At 36.1% G+C, this 27,423-nt stretch overlaps 1 protein-coding gene across 1 annotated transcript in view; it reads right to left on the reverse strand.

The window, feature by feature from the left end:
- Positions 1-5: 5 nt before the first annotated feature.
- Positions 6-27,423, reverse strand: part of LOC127571867 (WD repeat-containing protein 49-like) — a 38,968-nt gene continuing 11,550 nt past the window's right edge. The window contains exons 7-20 of the mRNA XM_052018612.1: positions 26,319-26,467; positions 25,323-25,556; positions 24,110-24,274; positions 21,649-21,764; positions 20,577-20,707; positions 18,408-18,506; positions 17,582-17,728; positions 16,251-16,438; positions 12,759-12,956; positions 11,142-11,305; positions 9,097-9,206; positions 8,243-8,389; positions 5,098-5,204; positions 6-11 (exon numbers count right to left, since the gene is read on the reverse strand). Coding sequence (XP_051874572.1) covers positions 6-11; positions 5,098-5,204; positions 8,243-8,389; positions 9,097-9,206; positions 11,142-11,305; positions 12,759-12,956; positions 16,251-16,438; positions 17,582-17,728; positions 18,408-18,506; positions 20,577-20,707; positions 21,649-21,764; positions 24,110-24,274; positions 25,323-25,556; positions 26,319-26,467 — 1,961 coding nt within the window. The remainder of the gene's footprint in view (positions 12-5,097; positions 5,205-8,242; positions 8,390-9,096; positions 9,207-11,141; positions 11,306-12,758; positions 12,957-16,250; positions 16,439-17,581; positions 17,729-18,407; positions 18,507-20,576; positions 20,708-21,648; positions 21,765-24,109; positions 24,275-25,322; positions 25,557-26,318; positions 26,468-27,423) is intronic.

Genomic DNA, 27,423 nt, shown 5'->3' on the forward strand with positions numbered 1-27,423 from the left:
TATTCTCATTGCTGTGGAAAAAATACAAAAAGGACTTTAAAAAGTGTATTTCTAAGAATCAATCTTTGCTATAGTGAACAGCTTCATCTAACAGGCCTCAATCTGGCAGATGTGTAATTGTAGAGACCAATATTGTTCACAAAACTATTCTACAAGGACTAAAATATTACTGCTCAAATAGTTGCTACTAGTGATAACATATTGTCACATTTATATACCCTGATCGAGATAAAAATACACAAGAATTAGATGGACTTTAAACAAGCACTATCTTTTGAAGAAAAATAAGTGAGTAGCCAGGACATTTATTCAGCCTCAGATGAAGAGTCAGCATCAGAAATATCAACGCCTCTCTTACCGATATTGACTGCACAACTTATTTTACTTCAGGCATTTATAGAACCACATCTGAGTGAGTGCTTTTAAGCTGTTACACAACTCTAAGTTCACGAGGCATATCTGAAATTTTTATAAATTGTAAATTAAGTGGTCATCAACTTATACAGTACAATATATACACATTATAAAAATCATCCAAAACAGAAGTATTATACATACAAATACTTGGTCTAATTTCCTCTACCTTTCACCAGCATACTTGTTTCAATATTATGATCCACCGGTTGATTTTGGCAATTTTGTCGTCAGCAGTGCTAATGCTGGTAATGTATTAAATCCCAAGTAACTGATGCATAGATGGCCAGGGACGTAAACAGCAGCTGATTTTTATGTCAATAACAGGTGACCTGCAAAGTAGAAATGGTAGGAAAACAGGGACATTTTATTGTAGATTTTGTTATGGAGGTACTAACTGGTGTTCAATAATATCCAGTCAGAATCATTACTTTTGGTTTTCATACCTCAAAATGTAAATGTTTTAAGAACAATTTTGATCCCATATCAGCAAATCTATGGACATTAATCTGCTATCATTGGGATAGATCTTCAGCTGTCCTGAGATCACTGGCCTTCTGCCAGCATGACCTTGAGTACAGTCATCAACTGGCAACTTGGTCTACAGCACATTGGGGTGCTGAGAGTCATTAGTACACTATAGGGGCTACCTCACTGCAAACAGCTGCCTGCATTCACAGAATGGCATTGACAGTTGGAGGTGCTGTGCCTCAGTGTCAGCAGCTGCCACTGTTTGCAAATGTCCATGTTACAACATAGTCTTACCTCCTCCATTCCTCCATCCACAGAACCAAATATTTTTTTCATATAGTGATTAACATATGTCTTTCAATTTAACACACTGTTTTGCTGCTCAGGAGGTGGTCTTCTCTACACTGGAGAGACCAAATGCAGAATGAGTAATCATTTTGAGCAACACCTTATGTACATTCTACAAAACTGACTCCAAATAATTCTTGGCCCCATTCCCAGTCTGCCCTTCTGGTCCACAGTCTTTCACACAATTCCAACAAAATTCTAATGTTGAAGAATATCGCCTCATCTTCTACCCAGGCAGATCACAGCCTTCCAGATTCAACAATGAGTTCCACAATTTCAGATAATGAGCATTCTTACCATTTTATATTTTTATTTCACGTTTCCTGCCAGTGTTTGCCTTTTGAGATTTCAATTTTCAGCTTCTGCCATGAATATTGCCTTTGTACAGATTTGTTGTTTCATCCAGAGTGAGCTAGCCGATTGGATACAAAATTGCCTTGGTGGTGAGAGTAAGATGGTGGAGGGTTGTTTTCCCGATTGGAGGCCTGTGACCAGTGGTATGCCTCAGGGACTGGTGCTGGGCCCCCTGTTGTTTGTCATATATAGTAATGACTAGATGAGAACGTTGGTTGCATGATTAGTAAGTTTGAGGATGACATCAAAATTTGTGGTACAGGGGACAGTGAAGAAGGTTGTCTAAGGTTACAACAGGATCTAGATCAACTGGGAAAATGGGCCAAGGAATGGCAGATGGAATTTAACTCAGACAAGTGTGAAATAATGCATTTTGGGAAGTTAAAGCAGAGCAGGACACACACAGTGAGTGGCAGGGGAACCTGGGGGAGGGTTGTTAAACAGAGAGACCAAGAGGTACAAGTACATAGTCTCCTCAGGTAGAGGTGGTGGTGAATAAGGCATATGGCATGCTTGTCTTCGTCAGTCAGGGCTTTGAGTACAGGAGTTGAAACATCATGTTACAGCTTGGAGTATTGCATGCACTTCTAGTCGCCACACTATAGGAAGGATGCGATTAAACTAGAGAGGGTGCAGAAAACATTCACAAGGATGTTGCTGGGACTGGAGGGTTTGAGTTATAAGAAGAGACTGGATAGGTTGGGACTGTTTTCCCTGGAGCGAAGGAGGCTGACGGTGACCTTACAAGGGTTTCTAAGATCATGAGTGGCATAAATAGGGTAAGATAGTCACAGTCCTCGTCCCAGAATAGCAGAGCCTAAAATTAGAAGGCACAGGTTGAAGGTGAGAGGGGAAAGATTTAGATGAAATCTGAGAGGCAATTTTTTCCCCCACACAGAGGGTGGTGATTATATGGAACAAGCTACTAGAGGAAGTGGCAGAGGCAGGTATAATCATAATGTTTGAAAGACATTTGGACAGGTTCATGGATAGGAAAGGTTTAAAGGGATAAGTGCCAAATGCAGGCAAATGGGACTAGCTTATGTAGTCATCTTGGGTGGAATGGATGAATTGGGCCAAAAGACCTGTTAGTATAACTCCTATTGTGCAGGGCTGTATTGTATAACTCTATGGCTGAATGGGAAAGAATAGGGGAATGAAGCTAGCTGATTTGTTCTTGTATAGGGCTGACACAGACCTGATGAACTGAATGGCCTCCTTGTTTGTTGTAGCCTTTGTAGTGCTGTAAGTGTAGGATATTTATCTCAATTTCCCTCTCTCACAGTGAGGAGGAGGAATCCAGTGTGGAGCCCAGCCTGCAAATCATTGACACTAATTCCCAGGTTTTCCATAAAATGTTTACCACAGTTCAAAATTAATAAATATTTATTTTTATTGAAAGAACATTTGAAAGTCATCAAGGTAAATTTTAACTTTTGCATAGCCTACAAAAAGCAGATTTAATTTTTCCTTGAGAAAGCCAGAGTAAAATTAAACAAATAACAAAGTAGACATATAAAATATTCTATATTTCAGAGTAGATATTCTACAAAGGGAAAACCAAGATTTTATATATTAATCTTAGCCTAGAGTACATTTTTACATTCTATACATGCAAATGGATAGCAGCAGAATATTCTAAATTTCATTTTCCTTTCACAGTTAATTTTTATATTAAGGAAGTCCCTGATAATTCAGTTATCACCATTCATTATTAGTTCTGCATAAAAGCAAAACAGAAAATAACAATATTTGATTTTACATGAATTGGTTGATGAAGCTTATTTCAATTAATTCAATTCATTTAACAGTAATTATGTTGAATGTTGTGTAATTTAAGAAACTGATGTCTTTAAATTCTTCTGCATTATATTTTTCTGGATATAAATATCACCGTTTTCCAAGTTTGTTCCCTGTAGTGGTCCCCTGTGGTTGTCTGTTATGAAGAAACAAATTTCAATTTAGTTTTATCATGACTGCATGAGGGACATGAATTTATTTTTTTACTAATTTTTTTAACATATTTGAAGTTGAAACTTCACAAATTGCTAAGCTTATTTGATGCATATTTTAATGGCAATGCCAAGATTTAGAATAATATTTCTATTTTGTGTTTTTAAAGCAAACTGTGTCCAAAACTTTGCTCATTTTGGAAAGCAGCTTTCTAACTTCAGGTTCTGTAGAAACTCCTGAGCAGATTGCCAAATTTTTTTTGGAAGAAAGAATCTTTAAAAATATTTCCTGTCAGGATTAAGGTTATTAATTTGATAAAGTTTATTATTACAGCTGAAATGGGTTAATCACTATAAATAAGCACTTTAAATAATGGGGCTGAACATGCTGACAGTGACAAGTGAGCCACATTCATCATTGACCTACATGGTAACCATAGATTTATCCTTTACAGGTGTGCTGGAGCTGACATGCTGCCTGAAGCTGTTGTGATCTGAAATGGCAAGACAATGTGTGGTAGCAGGGCCTTGTGCAACATGTCATTGGAGATGGTAGAAGGAACAATCCCCAACTACAAAAACAGCAGGAGAAACCTTAATATCTGGTTAAGCTTCTGTCAAAGCTGTCAAAGATTTTGAATGCATTTGAATATGCCTGACATTCAGAAACTTTCAAAAACTTTTCAATGAGGCCATTTAAAAAAAAGTATTATTCCCCCACATTCTAATCATGTTCAACTTGAAGTCTGATGCGTACCTTAACTCTAAGAGTAATTTTGGTTTTGGATGAGAGCAAAATAAGCAATTTCAACCAGTCACCATATTATGCCTTATGTAAATTTCCCATCCATTAACTTCAACAGAAAGGAAAACCAGGTGTGATACATTGTGGTCATCTTATTCTATTTTGCCCATCATCCATCACCACCCACATTTAATACTGGACCCCAACTACATTCCTCCCTGTAGCAGGCAGAATGCTACAGCAGATTGATTAATATTACATTTTTCCAAAAATTAGTATCAGACATACAGAATGGTAAATTATACCATTTGTTATTTGTTCAAACAAATAAACCAAAAGTTTGTTTGAAAAAAGCAACTCATGTTTCAAATGAAGTGTCAAAACTCTCTAAAAAAAAAACTTATATAAAAATTATGACAGAAATGACTTCAATGTGGATGTGCAGAGGTCTGAGTTGGAAAGACTGAATAAATTGTTCATATTGGTTTTATGTTCACGATAGCTTTACAGTTTCTTGATTCTGTAACTGATGGTCACTCAGATGTCCAAGTACATATCAAACTATTTTCAATGAGGCCATTTAAAAAAAAGTATTATTCCCCCACATTCTAATCATGTTCAACTTGAAGTCTGATGTGTACCTTAATTCTGAGAATAATTTTTGTTTTGGATGAGAGCAAAGTGAGCAATTTGAACCAGTCACCATATTATGCCCCAGTTTTCAGTTCAATTGATACGACCTTAATGAATTCACGCATATTACAGTACAAAGTTTACCAACCTCGGTTTCACTCTGGAGGGTTTCCCATTTACCGTTTTTCTCACATTTAAATCCTCTTCATGCAAGAGTTTTATTTTGTGTTCACGATTCAGCATCTCTTTAGAAAACAGACTTTTCTCATCAAAAGATACTTTTAGTGCTGTTAATGAAATGGAAATTATACATATTACTATAAGCAATTCAATAAGGATTGCAAATATTCAGTAATCCTTACTGAAATAATGCAAAGCTCCATTATGCTGACATTATTAATAGTTGATATAGTTCTCAATTTCCATTCAGGAAACTGTATCTGAATAAAAAGGTCCACTAACACAACCCTTTTAGTGCAGTAAACATTTTAGCAAATTTTACTGATAAATAAGAGCAATTTCCAGTTTGCCTTTATAGTCTTTAAGTTGTGATATTTTACTTGAATATAATTGTCCATTAATTTTCCATTATCCAGCACTCTCAAACACAACCACAATGAACAGCAGGTATGTGCTAAGAATAAGATCAATATAAATTATTTAAAGTACTTGAGGTTTACATTAGAAACATAATTTTAACCTAACCCACCCTTTTATGTCATAAGGAATTCAAAATATGCATCTAAATGCATAAATACATCGTCAGAATAGAGCAGTTGCCTGTGGTACGTGCTGCTTGATTTCATCTACCTGTCAAGTCAAAAAAAACATAAGATGACAGTTTTACAAAGATTTTATCTGAACCTGTTCTGGATATACAGGTGGGTTAGATAACAATTAGGATTTAATATCTGAAACAGGATTGCTTCTATTATTTCATACCAATATTATTCACCAGGATACACACCAAAAAGTGTCGAAAATGACAAAAGTTCTAATTTTTTGCTCAGCATGAAAACTTAACCTAAGTTCACATCATAATCTTCTCTTAGGTTTCCATTCTTTTCAATAAGTGGTACAGGCCATAAAGGCATCAAAAAACTTACAGCTGCCAGCAGCACTTGATTTTGCAATGAGAAGTTTTTCCTCACACAGAGCAAAATAACTCAAAAATATTACCATTTGGTTTGCCAGTTGAAACCGTTATATAGTATGTTTGTGCCCTAAAATGCAATTACCTTTTGACACCTAGCACTTTACATAGGAGGAACTTTAAGGCACTCTTACTTTACCATAAACCAAATTTGTTGACATTACAAAGATAGCTGTCGAAACAAGTTGTGAGGACAAAGAGTCCTATATATGGATAGGTTAAGTGAGTGTGCAAAAATTTAGCAGATGAAGCACAGTTTATGAAAATGTAAGGTTATCCATTTTTTTAGGATGAATAGTAAAGTGGAATATTGTTTAAATGGAGAGAGAATACAGAGCTTTGTCGTACTAAGTTGGAATGCAGATATAGCATCTAATTAAGGCGGCAAATGGAAAGTTTACCTCTATTGTAAAGGAAATGAAATACAGAAATCTTACCATAATTCTATTTGGTGAGACTGCACCTGAAGTACTGTGTAAGGTTCTGGTCATACTATTTAAAGCAGGTTATATCTGCTCTGAAGGCAGTTCAGATAAAGTTCATGAGGTTGAGCCCTGTAATGAATCGCTGTCTCATGATTGAACAGTTTGCACATATAACCATTGGATCTTGAAAGGAGCAGTGATCTTATTAAAATAGACATGATTCTGAGGGGACTTGACAGGATAGATGCTAAGAGGATGCTTCTCCTCTTGGGAGAATCTAGAACTAGGAAGTATTTTGAATGGCAGGACAAGCTCATGGGGCCACACAGCTTATCCCTGCTCTTATTTATTTCAGCACCAAAGATGTGCACTTTGTGATATCCTGATTTATTGAAAAACTATGACTTTCCTTTGTGCTTCTAAACATCTACAGTATCTCGGCGTGTCAGTTCTTAGTTGATTTTTAAAATTCAGCATCTTTTAAGTTAACTATTTTGTTTTACTTTTTGCTTTTTACCTTCTGTCTGCTCTCATGGGGGAAATACAAAATGTAGACAGCCACTCTTGTGGCAATGATTGCTAAAATGGGAATGATTCATTTTGTACAATTTGCTGGCTTTTGATTAGCACAACTGGGTTTTGCTCTTTGTTTCGTGACAATCTAATATTTGACCAAGTCAACACTATTAATTCACAGTTTGTGGGTTAGTTAAGCCAATAATACCACTCAAACAAGGTATGAGAAATAATTCATTGTTTGTTATACACATTCATTAAGTAATGAATGTAACATATTTGCAATCAAAGCATATTTGCATAACTACACGTATCTTAAATGTGTTATTCAGTAAGATTTACATCAACATCAGCTTTAAGAAATGAAAAGTTCTTATTGTTACGGACTCAGTGAAAGTCCCTTTAAGATAGAGAGTGTGTGTGGGGCATGCTTACGTCAATAGAAGATAAAGGACGTAATGACATTGTTGAAGAAGTTAGAAGGAGAGAGAGAGAGAGAGAGAGAAGGGAGAGAGACACCAGCCTGCTTGTTTTCTCTATCGATGGATGAGAAACAATAACTGTGTTTGCCACTGAAATCCATGTATGGAAGTTGGAAGTAATCCAGTGGAGTTCACTTTGTTGCTGACCTGGAGAAGGAAACAGGTATTTGTGTGGATGACCACGATTCGGATGCTTTTCGGGGTGAGGAAGTCACTACCGAGTAAACACTGGAGTGTCGTTTGGGTTCCATCGTGGAACATTTGGATTTCGTATTTACTTTCTCTCTGTTTTTCTACACCTACGTCATATCTTCAGACAAAGGTGGTTGTTGAAGAAGCCCTTGCTCATGTTTCACCTTATGGCTTGCGGAACTGAACTTTAAGAACCATTCCTGAACTTGGAGTTTGGGACTTTGTCACACACACACTAAGAGTTTAGTTTTGGGGTTAACGTTCAAAGTTTAACATTTTTGAATTCTAACATACTAACATTTTTACTTTTATTTTACGTATTATCATAAGTAGTGATTAATAAAATAGTTTTTAAACACTGAGTCATGCTCAGTGTGTTTCTTTTGTTGCTGGTTCGTGACATTATTGAATTATTGTTATATTTTCTCTGTCTCTCATTCCTGAAATTTAAAATCTTGCCATTTAAGATTTGGTAATGAACTTCTGGGCTTGATAAAACTCTGACTTTTAACTTGCATTTGAAATGATTAAAGGATAAATTGAAATCCACAGCTTACTTTCAGGCAATGTAGGAAATATTAGTTCTTCATTACAAGCCTCCTCCGTTTTTCCATCAAAGTATTTATGGGAGTTCTGCAGAAAGTCTGGCTTTGGCACATCAACGATTTTTTCCAAATCTTCCATATGCAAGGAACTAAATGTTCCTGTAAAGGAATGCAAAAGTAACCATCTTACATCATCATTTTAAACAGTATATATTGAAACCTAACCAGATTTAGAATTAGTGATGGTTTTGTTTCTATTTTTGAAAGCAATTTGCAGGTACACAGATTCAAACTAAAATGTTATTGTGCTGCCTAGAGATATCATGGTAATGTTAGTATTTTTAACTTATATGAACATGTATTTTATTGGCAGTTTTGGGTAAAGACATTAGCTTAAATATGGGTAAATTCATTTTCCAGATCAATACACCTCATGGCTGAGTATTTTCCTGTTCCCTTAATGGTAGTAATTTGTGATATCCCAACATTTCCTGTCCACTGAGAGATTTAAAGCATAAAATTTGATCTGATTACTAATAAATGCAATGAAATTTAGCTTTTGTTTTTGCAATGAATTCAATTGAGAAAATAGGTTAGAAATATTTGTGACATGTAGATTCTTTTAAATTCCTTTAAAAATGCCAAATTTAATATTGCAGTAGTGAGTCACATTTTATACATCTTCAAGTACAAGACAGGGATTTGAAGATATATATCAACAACTTGTAGAGATGACATCAAAAATGTTTCTTTGCTCAGAATTATTTTGTTTGTGAATTATTAGCACTTTGAAAAAAAGTTTAAAGAAATCCAAATAGATCAGCTCAAATATAATGCAAGACACGAAAATAGAAGATTTTCCTTACCAATAGGGTTCTGTATTTTATCACAGGTACGGAGCTGAGGTCTTGGTCTTCTTTGGATCCTGCTTTCTCTAAATTTCTTGCCTAATACTGTAGTGTTCCATATGTTCACCCTGGGAAAATACAATTGCTGAAATACTAAGGAGCAGATTAAGAATACAATTAGTAGTTCATTTAACACATCAAAATACTTTAAACCATTCCATTCAGTATCTATTATAACATAACAATAGAAATAGAAGTAGCAGTAGGCCATACCGTCCTTCAAATCCATTCAGCCATTCATCACGATCATGGCTGATTTTTTCAGTACCATTTCCCCAGCAATATCACCATATCCCATGGGTTCTCTCAATGCTAAAAAATCTACAGATCGCTGTTTTGAAATGAACACAACTGAGTTTGTGTAGCCATCAGGAGTAGGGAATTTCAAAAGGTTCACCACCCAACCCCCCAAGTGAAGAAACTTCTCCCCATCTCAGCATTAAATGGTCTACCCCTTATCCCCAACCTGTATCCCCTAGTCCTAAACTCCTCGGTCAGGAGAAATATTCTCCCTGCCTATCGAACCCTTTAACCTTTTTGTGATTTTCAATGAGATCTCTCATCCTTCTAAAGTCTGGTGTCCCATTCATACATTAAGACCACTATCTCTGGAACCAGTCCAGAGTTTTTAATGCATTCGTTCTATGCAAGTATACCTTCCTTACTAAGACGACAAAAATTATACACAATATTCCAGGTGTGGTCTCACCTACATCCTATACAATTGCAATGAGACTTCTTTATTCCTGTAATCCTCTCATAATAAAGGCTATCATAGCATTTGCCCTCTTAATTACTTGCTTGTATCTGCATGCTGGCCTTCAATGATTTGTGTACAAGCATACCTAGGTCACTTTGAACAGTGACACTATCCAATCTCTCACCATTTAACAGATAGTCTTTTTTTGTTATGTGCACTAAATATTTTTCCACATTACATTCCACCTGCCATGTCCTTATCCACTTGAAGCTTTTTATATCCTCTTTTGTGCAATCCCACCTAATTTAGCATCATGAGCAAACTTGCAAATATCACATTTTGCACCTTCAGCCAAACCATCGATATAGATTGTGAAAAGCTGAGGCCCAAGCACCAATCCCTGTGGTACCCACACATCACAGCCTGCCAACCTATGAAAGATGCATTTATTCCTGACTCTTTCCATTCTGTCCAATAACCAAAACTCAATCTACATTAACCCCAATTCCACATGCACTAACTTTACCATTCAACCTCCTGTGCGGGACCTTATCGAAAATCTTCCAGAAATCCAATAACACCACATCCACTGGCTCCTTCTTATCTATTCTGCAAGTAAAATCCTCAAAGATCTCCATCAGATTGGTCAAATATGGTTTTTACTTCATAAATCTATATTTACTCAATCCTATTATTTTTTTCCAGGTTGTCCATTATTAAATCCTTCATTATAGATTCCAGTATTTTCCCCACCACAGATATTAAGCCAACACATCAGTAGTTCCGCACTCTCTCTACCTTCCTGCCTTCTTCAAAATAGAAATTGATAGGTTTTTGTTTTGCGGGGCATTGGAACCAAGGCAGACAGATGGAGTCAAAACACCAATTATCCCACTGAATAGTGAAACAGGCACAAGGAACCGAAAGGACCATTCCCACTCCGTTCCTATCCTGTTATACACCCCATCATGAAATGCTGATTATTCACATAAATGATATTGTATAGCTTTGCTTGAAATCAGTACATTTCAATTCTACGTATTCTAAGTTCCAGCTTTAATTGATAACCAAAAATCAAATAAACAGATTTTAATATAAACACTTCAGAACTGGGTGTTTAAATTATGAAAACACAATGGATCAAAGATTGTTACTGAATTTTTAACATTAGCTTAGAAAATAGAAGGCAAACCAAAATAACATCTAATTATAAACAAGCAAACGTAAACCTGCCAACAGCAGATAAATTACTGTTTCTGCATCAATTCTCTGTCCAACCAGTATTTTGTTATAATGAACTCACCTGCTGTCTGGATCAATTTTCTCCTCAATAAAAGGAACACTGTGTTTGGAAATTGGCAGATATTCTTTATTTCTCATGGGTTTCTGACTAGGAGACTTCTCTTCTTTGGGTGGTATCTTTATTACGGAAGGAGGCGAACACTTACCAATTCGCCAATGTTCATCCTAAATTCAAAGCTTCAGATTAGGTTCGTTTCTAAAGAATTTTTTTAAAAATATGAAGTGATTTGGGATTTAACCAATCTATATTCAGACAATGAAATAATTCATCTAAATTTCCTTGCTGCTCAAGTAACCTTTAGAATTTTGCCCTTCACTGTAAAATGAAGAAAAAAAATTAATATTAATTAATGCCCATTATGGAGGCATTTCTTCAAAAGTGGAAAAAAAGCTAACCACAATGAAAATTGCAGTTCTCAATAGCTGGCAACAGAGAGGTCAATTTCACCTAATGTCCGCGTGCTTTACAAGTGCTGTCCAATTTTATCCACTGACCACTCTCTTTTCCACACTTAATGTATCAGCCAGGCATCTGCCCCTTTCAACAGGCCACTTAAATTCTTCTCAATTCTGCTGCTATCCTTCTCACTATTTATTACATTGCCAACTTTTGTACTGAGCACAAACTATGAAATCCAACTACCTAACCCCATTTTAAGGTCATTTATATGCATCTGGTAAAGTAATGGCCTGATTATCAATCTCTGGGTCTCTCAAAGGATACTTCTTTCCAGACAACTAAACCAAGTACTCCAAGTTACCACTGGCCTTTATTTTACTAGCACGTCGGCTATATGGTACCTTATCAAAAGAACAAAAGTATTGTTATGGTAAATTTATGATTAAAGGATACCTAAATTTGCAATAAAAATAAAATTCTCATAACTTTTACAAAGCTCACACCATTTGATAGAAATTCTATCAATATTATGATACATGTTACATCATTTGTTTCATATATTTGAATATGGATAAAAGCATTTTCTTGAAATTGAATCCTTCATACCTTTTGGGTTTTACAAATGCTTAAAAACTGAATGCAAATTCTATATAGTTGAAGTAAGCTGATACAATTCATAAACCACATATTAATATTTTAATTCACAACATTAATAAAGCAACATACAGAAAGTGGTTTCTGCAAAGATAATGGAAACATGCTAGCAGTAAGAAATCAGATCATGAATTGAACTCCAGTCAACTTAAGACATTTAGACTCTGCAGAACTTTTGGCTTCTCAAAAAGTATGCCTGCTGACCTACTGAGGCTACTTGACAGTGATACAAGTTAGGAGCAAGCACATACAAGTCAATGGATGGAGAATACTGCTGCCTAATCTCTGCAAAACTCATGACAATTGAGAAAAGCAAAATGCTGAAATGTTTCACTTTGAATATTTTAAAATAAGGAAAAAAAAACTAAGAAAACTTGCACCATGTAAAAGCTAAACAATGCAAGACCACTAGTCTGGAGATAACCGTGACCATCATAAATGTGCTATACTTGCAGTGTTCTGCATTTTTGTAACTACTGCAATGAAGATCACATAATAGAATTTGTTTCTTAGTTTACAATTAACCTGAGAATTTCATGAAAGAAAGGAAAAAGTAATCTGTACCTGGCCAAAAACACCAATCACTGATCCAGAAATGTCACTTAAAACAATACTGCAGTCAGCTGAAGCAGAGACAATTAGTAAACGACCATCCTGAACACAAGTTTCAAGGTGATTTATACAATCTGAATGAGGTTGTGTTGCTGCTACCATTGGTGGAAGTTGCGTAATGACAACATCACTGTAATTCAAGCAGTAGTCCTAATTAGAAACAAACAGAAACATGACATGCCGCTTAATTCCTTTCAAAAGGTTAAGGAGTAACAATGATGTTCTTTTCATTACGAAAGTAATGTTATTTGAGTAAAACTTTGCTCATCTGTTTGCAAACTGGAAGAAAAATAACATTTCAACTACTTCTGGTGGGATAGAACATCCTGAACAAATAACTTCAGATTATGATATGAGACTGAAGTTACACATTAAATAATATAACATGTTTCTTTTCCCCTCATAAGATAGTTCAGATAGAAAACAGACTTCAAATCAGTGCCTATATTGATTTTAATATTAAAGTCCACACAAACATGAAAGATAATCTACTTCTGTTAGTTGTTGTGGGCTAAGGTGAATTTCTGTGTCTTATGGTGAAACAGACAACCTTCATTTTATTCAGAAGTAAAATCTGGGTCTCATTTCCCTATAGCTTATCACAAAAATCAACGGAACTTTACAATATACAGAAAAAAAGTGTACCAACCAATCCAATAAATTACTTTTATCCATTATATTCAATTTATTATTGTAAAAGCATTACTTAATTTCTTGCGTAAAATTTCTCAACAAAAAAATATTTGAATAGATTATAAATTCCACTCTGCTTGTGGAAGACATACTTCAAGGGAGTCCTCCTAAAGTGAAAAGAATCTTAGAAAATCACTGGTAGCTAATGATCTTCCCTCAATAATGGATGGAAAAATTACAAGGTGTGATTCTAATTTTTAATGATTTGCTTCCTATCAGTGATGGGAGCAATCATCCTCTAAGATTCAGTGCAATAAAATACAGACACAATAGAGACTGCAAAGGCTGGAAACCTGAAGCAACACACACAAAATGCTGGAGGAACTCAGTGGGTCAGGCAGCATCTGTGGAGGGAAATGAACAGTCAACATTTCAAGCTGAGAACCATCATCAGGTCTCGGCCCAAAACGTTAACTGTTCATTTCCCTCCATAGATGCTGCCTGACATGGTGAGTTCCTCCAGCATTTTGTGTGTGCTACAATAAAATACAGTTAGTCTAGACATAAGAAGTGAAAGCAGGAGGCTGTCATTCACGTCCTTATGCCTTTTAATGTGATTATGGCTAATCATAGTTAATCTCTTATCTCAGTGCTACTTTCCTGCACCATATCCCTTGATTCCTTAATATCCAAAATTCTATTGATCTCTGAAGTGCCTCACAGCTTCAGTGACCCACATTCAACCCAGACCTCAAGTGATGTCTGTCTGGAGTTTGCATGTTCTCCCTGTGAATGTGCAGGTTTTCTCTGAGTGCTCTGGTTTCCCCCCACATCCCAAAGATATCAGGGTTGGTAGGTTAATTAGCCACTGTAAATATCCCCAAATGTGTAGTGAATGGTAGAATCTGGGGAAAGTTGATGAGAGTGTGGGGAGAATAAAAGTGGGATTACTGTAGGATTAGTGTAAATGGTTGCTTGATGGTTGACATGGACTCAGTGGGCTGAAGAGTCTGTTTCCGTGCTGTGCGACCCTATGACTTTATAACTCTACGTCTAAGCAGTAAACAGAAACATGGCCCAGTTCTGATGGAAACAGAACCACGCTGGTGCAAAGCTTAATTAACACATCACATTGAAAATAGTAATTCTTGAAACATGCCCAATAAACATTCAAGTGTGGTATTTCTCAACAGTTCAAGCCACATAAATACCAAGTTCACAAAAGTCAGAGTCTGGGTTTCCTGCGGGGAATGACTCACCTCTTGCAGAAATTCAACTGGACCAGTTACATGTATAACGTAACAAGAGCCAGTCAGAGGCCAGGTACCCTGTGATGAGTGACTCACTTCCTGACACCCCAAAGAATGAGTTAATTTTGAGAGTTTCTTAAACATAATGGGCCAGATCTCACTGGATCCAGCCAACTCTCCGAACTTTCCACCCACAACGTCAACACAAACCTGATCTGGATACACTGGGCTGACATTCCATCCTGGAAGTCCTCCTGTGAGCCAGAGTTGACTATAGCAGCAATGGATCCCGCAACCCTGACTCCTGAATCTCTTTTGAGGCTTTTGAAGCATCTTGAAATGTCCTTGATGATCAGAGACATTTTAAAACAGTTCAAATAGGTTTAAATATTTAAGTATTTAAAAATAAATTAAACTAAAAACACAATGTAAAGCTCTAATTAAAATATTAATATGAAACAAAAATAAAGAAATAATCTTATCTGCACTGACCTTTTACTCAAGGTCATTAACCCTTTTAAGAGCCTGGAGGCAAAGTGCATCCTGCCCCTCTCTTCAGCAGGTCAGTCCTTCACTGCAGAATCAATCCCAGCATCTGATCTCCAGCTCGCCTCTGACTTCTATGTTTCAATGAGCAGGTAGGGAAGTCAGAAACAAGCTGACCAGTGAAGAAGATATCTTTAGCAGTTCTCTGTTAAACTGCCAGCTAGAAGTTTGTACAATTGAGCTCAAAAACTAAAATGCTTTTTCTGTTGGGAGACAGTGGCCAATCCATCCAAGTATTTCTGTTAACATTTTTATGGTACTTCTGTTATCTTTTATCACAGATTTGGTACTAACAAGGACTTGTAATAAACATCGAGTTGACATGGAGCAGTGCAGCTTTACAATTCAATATCTTAGTAATAGCTTGAAGTATTCAACATTTCACCATACTACATGAAATCAGAATACTACGTCACAATCAGAAGCAAGCTTACTAATGAAGAGGGCATAAAAGCAGAAAATGCTGAAATACTCAGCAGGTCAGGCAGCATCTGAGGAAAGAGAAACAGTTAACATTTCAGGTTCAGAAACTATCATCAGAACTAGGAAAAAAAAGAAAGCATATTAGCTTTAGGTAGCAGAGAAGATGGGGAGAGGATGATAGGTGCAACAAAGGTAGTATCCCCAATAGAGTGAGACTAGATGGTCTAGTGTGGCAGTTGACTGCTCTGCCTCCTCCCCATTCTCTGTTATGTAGACAAATTTCTTTTCTCTTTTTCACTCTTCTGCTGAGGAGTCCCAGACCTGAAACGTTAACTGCTTTTCTTTCCACAAATGTTGCCCGACTTGCCGAGTGTATTTTTTAAATTTTTCTATTTTTATTTCAGATTTTCTACATCTGCAGTTTTTTTTTCCTGATTTTTTTTTAAATGAAGAGATCATAGCTGAGGATTCTCTGCAGAAACACTGACAGGTGAGCACGATCCCACTTAATTTGTATTTAATTTGAAAACTTATAATCACAGAATACTTATTTATACTGCACATAAAGCTCAAGCAAGTGCTAATTCTTTACCTGTATATTCCAAACCTTAATACAGCCATTCATATCCCCCGTAATAAGGTAGTTATTTTTCTTATCAACTGTCATAATGATGGACAATGCATCAGCATGTGCCTCAAACTCAGCTACAAGCAAGCACTTAAAGGTGTTCCAAAGGCGAACAATCCCAGAAATGCCACATGACACTAGGTTTGCTCCATCTGAAATGTAAAACACATTGGGAAAAAAAAACTCAGTTTTGTAAGCAAGTCTAAAGACAAACTATATCATGGCATGTTCTTTATAAACTTTCAGTGAAAGCTGTTATTAGAAATGAAAACTTGTAGGATGTACTTACTTCTCTGAAGTCATGTTTTAGAACATTTTGAGCAACTAAAATAATAGCATATTAATGGAGACATCTCCAAACCTTGTGTGTTGAAATATGCTGAGTCCAACTTTCAAAACTTGGATTTACTTTAATGTGTATTTTTTTTTAATGAAGCACTTATGCAGATAATATTACAGCAATACAGAGAAACATAGATTATGTAATAATCAGGATCTCATTTAAAAGATCAAGGCTTCATACATTGAATACATCCATAAAATTATTACAGTACGTTAAATCTAAATTTTGCCGTTTAGTAATATCATTCTCTCTGATTGTATTTATTGTATAGAATACAAACAGCATGCAGGTAAATATGTCCAAAGTAATAACTGCAACATGAATTCAATGGACTCTGAAAAGACCTTAGAACAGGCTCTCAACAATTAACTTTGCCACCTGGACATAACCAGACAGCTGTCATGAGATAGAGATGGCCAAAGGCCAAAGATCATTTGAATGTGTTCGATAAATCAGTCAAAATCATTTGAAAATATTTATCTCAGTCTTTTGATTGCTAGAATGGGATGGATCCAATCAACTAACATGCACATTTTCACATCTTATGCTTCTGTTGACATAGCACGGTGCAGGATTATAACCATCCTGGTTTTATTTTTATTGAGTGGTGGAAAAATGCCAAATTGGAATTGCAAATATGTATTATTTTTAAAATTATCCTACAAATCATGAAACAAAGCTTTGTAAGTCTAGAAATTAATGATTTTCACATAATATTTAGTGTCTATTAATTTTTGAAACATTTAAGCAAAGTTCCTTTAAATAAATTGACTTCAATTACATAAATGCAGTTATATTATTTTCCCTTAAATATGCCAGTATTATTAAATCTAGGGTGCTTCATAAATATTTACAAACATGTATACGACTTGAAACATGGATTGATCAAAAGCAACAACTGACATACAAACACAGCATTAATTAGCACATAAAATTAATTGTCCTTTCTTACCCATAGTTGAAATGTTCTTTCTGCCCTCTAAGAAGAACATTCTTGTAATTACATAGTGACATTCATTACCTTCATTGTCGGGACTATATGAAGAATGTCCATTTGAAATTGTGGAAAAATTACCTAGACTTTCTTGCTGTAGAATGCCTGTGATGCATAAATCAGGAATACAGTCATCACATTTATTAACATCACAAAAAAAGCAAAATCTAAGTACTTTAACATGGGGTAGAAGTTAGTTTGAGAAAAGTTATTCAAGTTAAACCATTTTTTCCCCCTTTAATATATAAATATATAATTTGAACGGCATGACGATCTACTTATTGCATCCTTTCATCAGTCATCATATATCAACTGTCAAGTTCTTTTCTGTTTTAGAATGTGAATACTTCTACAGTGAGATTTGATCAAGGTGGAAAAAATCAGCCAGACAACTGTTTTGTTGTGAGATTTTCTGCCAGGTAAAGGTAGAAACTGAATAATCGTGGCTCCAAATGTGGGTGGTGTGCTCAAAATACAAGCTGACCCATTCTATACCACTTCCAATTCATAATGCTATTAATGCAAATGTTACCTGGGTGGTGGAAGATTTATAACAAAAGTGATAAAACTTTGAGGTAATTTAGGTTGATAGATTCAGCTTGGCACAAATTCTGCACCACCACTAGCTTAATGGGAAAGCCATTACCTAGACCACAATATTCTTTCCCAAATTTTAATCTGTGAAAAAATAGGAATACTCTTCCAAGTGACATCAACAGTTTGCTCAACTAGTGAAAAGTAACCTACCAGATAAGATGATCTATATTGTAGGTATTTAATTTACCTGATTTGTGCTGCAATGCTTGATTGAAACATGGATGAAATCTACAGGATGCATTTTCAGAATTATTATTCCATATTACAATCTCCCCATCGTAACTGCCTGTAGAGATCATATTTGGTTATTGTTCCTAATTAATTAAGTTCTGTTTCCTTCATGAAATATTAAAAACAACCTACCCTTTGGCCTGAATCCAGTCAGAGGGTAAAACTTTAAAAAATGCATCTAGAACAGGAACTGTCTTGACCACATCCACCTCTGGCTTTAACTGAGGCGGATGAGGTGTGACTGGCAGGTTGGTTGTGTCTGCCTGCCTTCATTTTAACCACAAGTCAATTGTTAATCTCAGGTGCCCAAGTTTCCCAGCACACAGGTAACCTGGCAGACAGGAGCAGGTAAAGAGAGCTGAATCTATGAGCTTTCCTGATAGACCAGAAGGAGCAGGTCTAGTTCCTTCAAATCAATAAACTCATACACTTCCACCCCAATGCCCCCTAATCTATTCCACCAATCACAATCTGCTCTCCTCCAGACTCAGCAATTCAAACCACTTCAACTACCATCTGCTCTTGACTGTACCCCCAACCAGCCGTTCTTCCCCTGACCAACAACTATTGCCCTCTATCACACCCACGTCCCATATCTGTGATTTGAACCCGTTCCTGTGCAAATGAGAATCCTGCCATTAAAACCTAAGCCTGCTGTCGAGACCACAACTGGTACTCCCACTCTCTCTTTTGCCTTGCCCACTCCCAATAAATGTTTTCACTTTTACCTGTCTGCTCCCACAGGCTTTAAGATCCTACAGCAAGTTTTGTTTTCAGAAGAGATACAGTCATGCAAATGGCTGTATGTGGGCAAGGACCCCACTAAAGGATAGCCACAATGTAATTCTGCAGGAATTTCAGAAGACCTCATAACAAATAAACTTCCTCAACCTCCACAGGGAACTTGCCTTAATAGTAGACATAAAGGCAATCATTCTGTTGTATATAGAAAGTTCTCCAGCCAAATAGTAATTTAACTTTCAAAAGATGGTGGAAACATAGACTTTTGGCAATGGTAAGGAATTTTGTGACCTTTTTAGGATTTGACTATTGCATTCAGTAAAATGTTCCCTTATTAATTTCAGTATGTGGAATAATATCCAAGAAGATATTTGAATATTGATATACTGTACAATGATAAAGCCACTTAACTCCTGGAGCCTAATCCACCATTTATTTGACCGTGGTTGATCTGTGTCCCAATACCACTTACCTTGGTTCCTTGATTTTTTTTATCTAACAATCTTTAATTTTGACTTAGAAAATTTTGACTGACCTAGTATCTACTGATTTTTAGGAGTGATAATGATTATGAAAAGTTGAAAGATATGAAAGCGATAGCAAAATCGTGCTTTTCACAGTCTGTTCTTCATAATAAATGAAATACTTTTGAAATGCTGTTACAATTATAATGTAGGAAACGCAGGCCTAATTTTTCTTTACACACAGCAAGTTCTCACAAGCAGAAAGCAACAATGACTAGATAACTTGTATTTAGTGATTTTTCAATCAAGTTTCACAAAATTCAACAAATTTCACATCAGTGATAATAAATCTGATTCTGATTTCTATTGAAAGATAGACAGTGGCTAGTTCTTCACTCTTCTTTCAAATACTGTTAAAAGATTTTTTTGTGTCCACCTGGGAGAAGAGCTGTCTTTGGCTTAAGGTCTCACTCTTCACAAGATCTTCAGCCTAAGTTTAATGAATACTATTGGCACTGGGGAATATTGCATAATATCTGAGCTCGTTTATGTATGTGTGGCACGTTATACGTTTAATTTGCATTATTTTTACTGGTTACTCCTCCTTATTTGAATTGCAGTGAGTAGTAATCTCAAATCACATTTTATTCTGATCTGATCTGTCAATCCACATTTACACAAACTCAGAAAACTGAACACAGATTGGCTGCAGAGAAAAATAATGTTTTCATAGCATATGTATTAGAAGTTATGATAAGAAATAATAATTTAAATGCACATTAATTTTTCAAATTTGATTCAAATAGCCACTGTATTATTGACAATGTTGATCAGATTTGCAATCTATGAATAATACCATGAGTTGGATGAGCTGAAAATCATTATTGCTTTGATATGTAAAATTTAATGAAACGGTAAACCTGTTGCAAGTGTTTGAGGTGGTAAAAATGCTGCACAAAGGATGTCATTGTGGTGTTGTGCCTTCCCCTTCCATTCTGAAGGTTGAACAAGGAACTCGGTGAGGGTGTCCATTCTGAATACAGTAATTGTGCTGGAAGAGAAAAATATTAAAATAGAGCAATTCTACAAATTTTAAAGTTAGCAATGATCTTGTTCTAACAATCGAAGAATATCTACACCTGATTTGTGAGGACCTATCATTGCATATTTCCCACCATGAATAGTATGCTGGACTCCAAAATCTGCCCAGATCCACTGGACCTGCCAGCAGATAAGGCCGTAACTATAATATTCCTAGGCATAAGCTGAAGCACAAAGTACAGACCCTGGGACATGTGTTGCACCAGTTGAGTTCACTGGCACAGCTCTAACTTCTGCAGAATTTCTCAGGCTGACAATTCTGACAGCAGAGGCCATGCTAGGATAATGGGCACAAGCACAACAGTTGCATTAGAATGGGAGAAATCAACAGCTGAGAGAAAGGTGAGCAGACCTTTTTATGTTTTGAGTTAGGTTAAATGCTTTCTATTTAGTGTGTGTGTTGTATTAGTCTTGCTTATTTTTTTTTTAAACTTTTTTTTTCCCCATAAAGCAGTTCCTGGATGATTTTGAAAGCTTGTAAATGTCCAAGACATAGAAATAATAGTAATATTTCAGATAGAGATGAGCTTGGGGATGGACCATCATCAACTATCAAAGCCGTTCTGTCAGCTCAGCCAGCTATTTGCACTGTGAGAGGCACTGCACTGTGCTGGCTTGCCACTGCACTGGGAGCCAGGTTTATCATGGAAGACTGCACCCGGGTTATGCAGGAAGCAGCAATGTCAGAGGAACAATGATCTCAGGGCAGCTCAGCACGGTAACAACTCACTGTGATGCAAAATGGTTAAAGCTAACTGAAAGTACAAAACAATTTTTAACCTTAAACTCAAAAGCAATTTTAAAAAAAAAAAGCAGTAAAAGTATTTTGATCTCTGGAACACCATTTGCATACTGTATATTCATTGACTTTACTATTTGATTATAATATACCTTTCCCAACCAAGAATCAATATACTCCTTTTCAGTATCAGGATCTGGGAGATCTCAGCGGCTTGGTCCCGTCCTGCATTCAGTTTATGATGACAGTGCCCATTGAAATCCCAAATCTGCCAATAAAAATATTGGTATTGGTTTATTATTGTCACTTGTACCGAGGTACAGTGAAAAACTTGTCTTGCATACCATTCGTACAGATCAATTCATTACACAGTGCAGATACATTGAGTTAGTAAGGAGTGCATTGAGGTAGTAAAGGTAAAAAAACAATAACAGAGTACAGAGTAAAATGTCACAGCTACAGGGAAGTGCATTGCAGATAGACAATAAGGTGCAAGGTCACAACAAGGTAGATTGTGAGGTCAAGAGTCCATCTCAACGTACAAGAGAACCATTCAATAGTGCTCAACCATTCAATATACGACTTAAGGGAATAATATATTTCACATTATATGAATTTATTAGCTGAAGTTTTGAAATACAATGACACAGGTGTTCCTTTTTGAAATTCCATTGGCTTCGATGAGTCAATTGGTGTCATTCATTAAAAGTTTAGCTTAAGTGCAACAACTGCTATTTATTTAGTCCCTTTAGCAAAAGCATCCAAAGACACTTCACAAGAGTTTTATCAAATTAGCAAAAGAGTCACATACAAGAATATCTGGGGAAGTCAAAGAGGATGATTTCAGGGGAATATTAAACAGAAAATGGTGGATTAGTCAGCAAACTCGGAGAGAAAAATAGAGTTTATACTTCAGGTTGATTACCTTTCATCAAGAACTAGGTCAAGTTAGAAACCGAACGCTTTAAGTTCATAGACAGTGGAGATTAAGGGAGGTTTTATGACACATACAGCGCAGGCGGCAATTTAGAGGCTGATAAAAACTTGTTAATAACAGCTGATCTTTCTGGAGGAGATGTAGATAGAAGGTGATGAGTGAGGACTGAGTGGGAGAGAGAAAAATAATGCAGAACATTAAATGTAAAAGTGAAAACTAGAAACACTCAGCAGGCAGTACTTGTGGAGAGAGAAAACCCGAGTTAATGTTACAAGTTAATGAACTTATGATCAAACAGGTCCATTCTATCAAACTGGAAAGGTTGGTGTTACTGAAGTTATTGAAGTTGAGTCCTAAGTGCTGTAATATGGTCAGTCAAATGAGATGCTGTTCTTTGACCTTAATTTTGACTTTGTTGGAACAGTGTAAGATAGAAAAGTTAGCGAGATCTGATTGTGAGTGGGATGAAGAATCAAGATGGCAGCCAACCACAAGCTCAAGGTCTCCCTTAGAGATTGAATGGAGATGTTCTACAAGGTGATCACTTAATTGTATTTGGTTTCTCCACTGTAGAGGGGTCTACATTGAGAGCACCAAATGCAGTGTATCAAACCAGAAGTACAAGTGAATCGCTTCAACTCAAAAGAGCCCCTGGATCCCCAAATGGCACAAAGAGAAGAATTAAAAGGGCAGATGCTGTATCTCCTGTGGTTGCATGGAAAGGTGAAGTGAGAATTGGTGTTGGTGGAGATGGAAGAGTGAACCATAGAGTCACAGAGGGAATGGTCCCTTTGGACTGCTGAGAGGGGAGGGGAAGGTGTGTTCTGCATCTCACAATTTCAACATTTTTCCTCTCTCTCTTATCCCCATTCATCTCACATTTACATCTCCACAGACAGATCAGTAGTGATTAATAAACTTCTATCTGCCTCTCCATCAATATTGCCACATTTTCTGTCATTCGATCCCTCTTAGACTCCACCTGATCTCAGACATTCCTTTTGTTCTGCACAACTAAAAACATGTTTTGAATTTTTCCCAGTTCTGTTGAAAGGTCACTCACCAGAAGCATTAAATTAGCTCTTCACACAGATGCTGCCTGACCTGCAGAGTAGTACTAGTACGTCCTGATTTTATTTCAGATTTCAAGCACCTGCAGTTTATTGCTTTTCACTTGCATTAAATGTGCGGATTTAAATGAGGATAGACAGAGAGGTCCTGGAAGCCCTGGAAATTCCTTGGTCCTTCTGGGGCTAAAAATAAGGCTGAAGTAACTACAAAGTTTGCCTTGAACGGATGGAGGAAGGGGCTGGGATAGCGTGCAAAATATAGGCAGGTGAGTAATCTAATAATACAAAACCAACAGAGAAACCATGATGGATGGAGGGCCTGAGAAAAAAGCTGGGAATTAGCATTTACAATGGAATAAGTGGTGATGTTTTTCCAGTCGTATTTTGTGTAGTGCTGAAGGAGGTTTTCCAAGCCTTAGGTCAAAATCAAAAAACTGCAAATACTGGAAAATCTGATAAGTGGTTTATTGCAATTGACTGTCCTGCATTTTGATCATTGGACCACAATTCACCTTGCTCTAATTAAAAGTAAATTGTAAGTTCTTTATAAGTTCTTTACAATATAATCTTAAGCATAATACATGTGATTTATACCATGAACCTTACCTTCACTGTTCCATCAACACTTGCAGTGAATAATCTAGTCTCAGTGTCATTTAGTGCCATAGTTGTGATCTCAGAATTGCCGTGACACCCAGTAAATTGTTTTATTTTTTGACCAGTTTCAATCATCCAGATGGTTACTGTAGATCCAACATCTGAACTGATAACCTGTAAAGAAAGAACAATATTCACCTTTCATATTGAAATAAAGCACCAAAGAAGAACTTCCAAGTACAGGATAGAATCTCATATAAAAATGGTAAAAGAAAAAACAAGGCAAATTAGAAAGTACTCTTCATCTAAAACCAAACTGCATTTTAAAAGCCAGGTGATTGTAAAAGGATTGTGAAAGTTAAAAGATAAGGACTTGTACTGTGTTGAGATCAAGAAAAGCAATGCATAACAGTAGGATGCTGACTATTAAGTCTTTATTCCATTGGGATCAAAAATATGTGAGATGGCATGTTTATTGTTTATTAGGATGTTGATTAATATCTTATCAATGAGTGGAAACAGAAATATTGAGGCAAAAGGAGTAAAAGAATGGTAATGAGGTGTGAAGTTTTTTCTGTCCAGAATTGCATGACATACGTTGAAGTATCATCCACTACTTGTGTACAAAACTAAGCATTACATATTATTGAGGTGGAAAGTAGTATTTCTCAGAAGTGCAGAAATTTCAAATTAGGTACAAAATTTTCTTAACCTGAATACTTTTAAAGCATTTATTATTTATTTTTTGGCAAATTAAATGGATGTTTTCACAAGAAACATACAAAGTAACGCCAAAATATTTTAAACATATTGTGTTCTTATCAAAAGCTCTCATGTTTAGCAATGATGTGAGCCAAAGTTAGAGTGACACTTTTTCCACTCAGCCTCACAGGTTTGCCTGTGTTTGAGGCAGAATTCAATTTTCCATGCCAATTATCAACCACCTTTGTGGCCACTGAGGTTGGTAACCCCTTACAAGTAACTTATTCCATTTATTGCCAGTCACATTGCATCCTTCTATTTCTGAAATATTAAACAATTTAATTTTTTTGTTAACAACTGAAATTTTATGTTTATGAGTGCATGTGTGGTGTTTGTTCTAATTACAACTTCAGCAGTTAGCAATATTGATTTTACACATATCACCATTAAGAAAGCTTATGCTATTGGCAACCTGAAACGTTATCAAAAATATTATTGTTCTATTCCTAGTTTCACTCACCTGTTTGAAATGAGAATTATAAAGCACACAGGTAACTGGTTTTTCATGACTTGTTACACAATTGCCAACGTCCTGTTTCATCTCTAACAGTGTCAGCTGATTGTTGAAAGTGGTGAAGAGATGACCAAAGGGTTCATTAAAATACAAAATTGTTTGGAATTCCAGGGACTTTGGAAATATACCGGCAAGCCGCTGGACACAGAGCTGATGGTGCATGTCCCAAATTCGCAAAACCTACAATGGTTTTAAGTGATTATTCTAAGGCATAAAGTTCACAACAATGTTTAACAGTTCTTTTTTGTTTAATGTTTAAACATAATTCACATGAACACAAATGAGTGGCACAGTAGCACATCTGATAGAGTCACTGCCTCACTCTGATTCAAGTTCAGGTACTGTCTATGTGGAATTTGCACATTCTCCCTTTGACTGCATGGGCTTCCTCTGGGTGCTCTGGTTTCCTCCCACAACCCAAACATGTGCAGGTTGGCAAGTTAATTGACCGTTGTAAATGGCTTGTGTGTGTGTCAATGGTTGATACAATCTGGGAGGAGTTGACGAGAATATGGGGAGAATGAAAAAAGGGATTAATGTAAGTGGGTGTTTGAAGGTCAGCGTGGCTTGGTGAGCTTAAGGGCCCGTTTCCAAGCTGTATAACTCCATACAGATACTGATCTTGCCCATTCTTCTCATACCATTCTATTTAAGTTTAGATTTTGGTTTCACCATTGCAGAGATTACTACTTAACTTTTTCCAAAGTAATTTCTGAAGACCATGTTGGAAAATGTTATAAAGCAACTAATCCTTGTAAAAGGCCATTGACCTGCAATGTTAACGCTGGTTCACTCTTCACAGATTCTGCTCATCAGCTGAAAATATCCAACATTTTCTGTTTTTAACTCTGAATTCTAGCACCTGTAATATTTTGGTTTTGGACTGTACATTTCTTTTTATTTAATATATTTGTGAGTATACCAAAAGAAAATTACTCTCACCTTGTCCTTCGAAAAACTAAAGAGTTGTCTTCGTGACATACTAAATTGTACAGCTATTACACTAGCTAGGTGACCTCGTAAAACTCCATTGGGCTTAGACATGACATAAGGGTTCCAGAGATAGACATGATGATCTAAAGCAGCAGAAGCTAATGGGAAAAAATGCAGTTTTATCATAAGAACTATAGTCTACAACGCTGAAAAAAAATCACTTTATTGCATATTAGTACAATATTTTAAAGCTAGCAGTGTTTTTTTAATAAAGGGAACTCTTCAATAAATCAAGTTCAACTGTATACAAACCCAGCCTAATTTTGTAAATCATTTGAGATGTAACATACCATGTGGTGCCGTTTCCACAAATGCCAAAGTTCATTTAAGAAATACAATTATTCCATGATCTATCTAAAAATACCAATTTACATTTGAGCCTCAACATCATAACCAAGCAGTCATGCCTCAGATAAAGGGTGTACCAACAAAGTATCTGATTCTTGAAAACATTACAGCTAAATCCCACCCTAACTTCAAACTTTAGCAGTTACTAGAAAATAATCAGGTCCAGAAGTCTTTGAGGATCTTTCCTCTGCTCTAACAAAGATCATGGTGGAAACCCAGTATAGTTATAAATAAGAGTATCATAGACCGAAGATGTAAACTGGTTTGGATGTAAGCTTTCATTCTTTAAAAATTTTCTTGGATTCTGCCAATCTTCATTTACAAAGTGGACAAACCCTATTGGAAAACTATATAATTATTCCATGTCCCTGATATGATCCATGCCTTAATACATTTGGCAAACACAGGCCCCAAATCCGATCACACCATTGCAGACCACTGTGATAGTGCAGTGCAATCTAAGAAAATATGCCCAAAATTTGATGTAAAATTGGTCTTCCAAAAACAACTAAACTCAAGTTATTCAAGCTTTTAATGATGTTTAAAATTAATTTTATTCAATAAGTATTTGATAATACTTTAAGATAGCATGAAAGAACAGTTAAAGTTGCTCCCAAAATTCTGCCAGTGCCATTCTATTATGTAACACAAAATGCATGACAGAAGTAAAGGGATAATTGTATTTTGGATTTTTCTTCTATCTTCT

The sequence above is a fragment of the Pristis pectinata genome, chromosome 6, assembly GCF_009764475.1.
Source record: "Pristis pectinata isolate sPriPec2 chromosome 6, sPriPec2.1.pri, whole genome shotgun sequence".
Lineage (NCBI taxonomy): Eukaryota > Metazoa > Chordata > Chondrichthyes > Rhinopristiformes > Pristidae > Pristis > Pristis pectinata.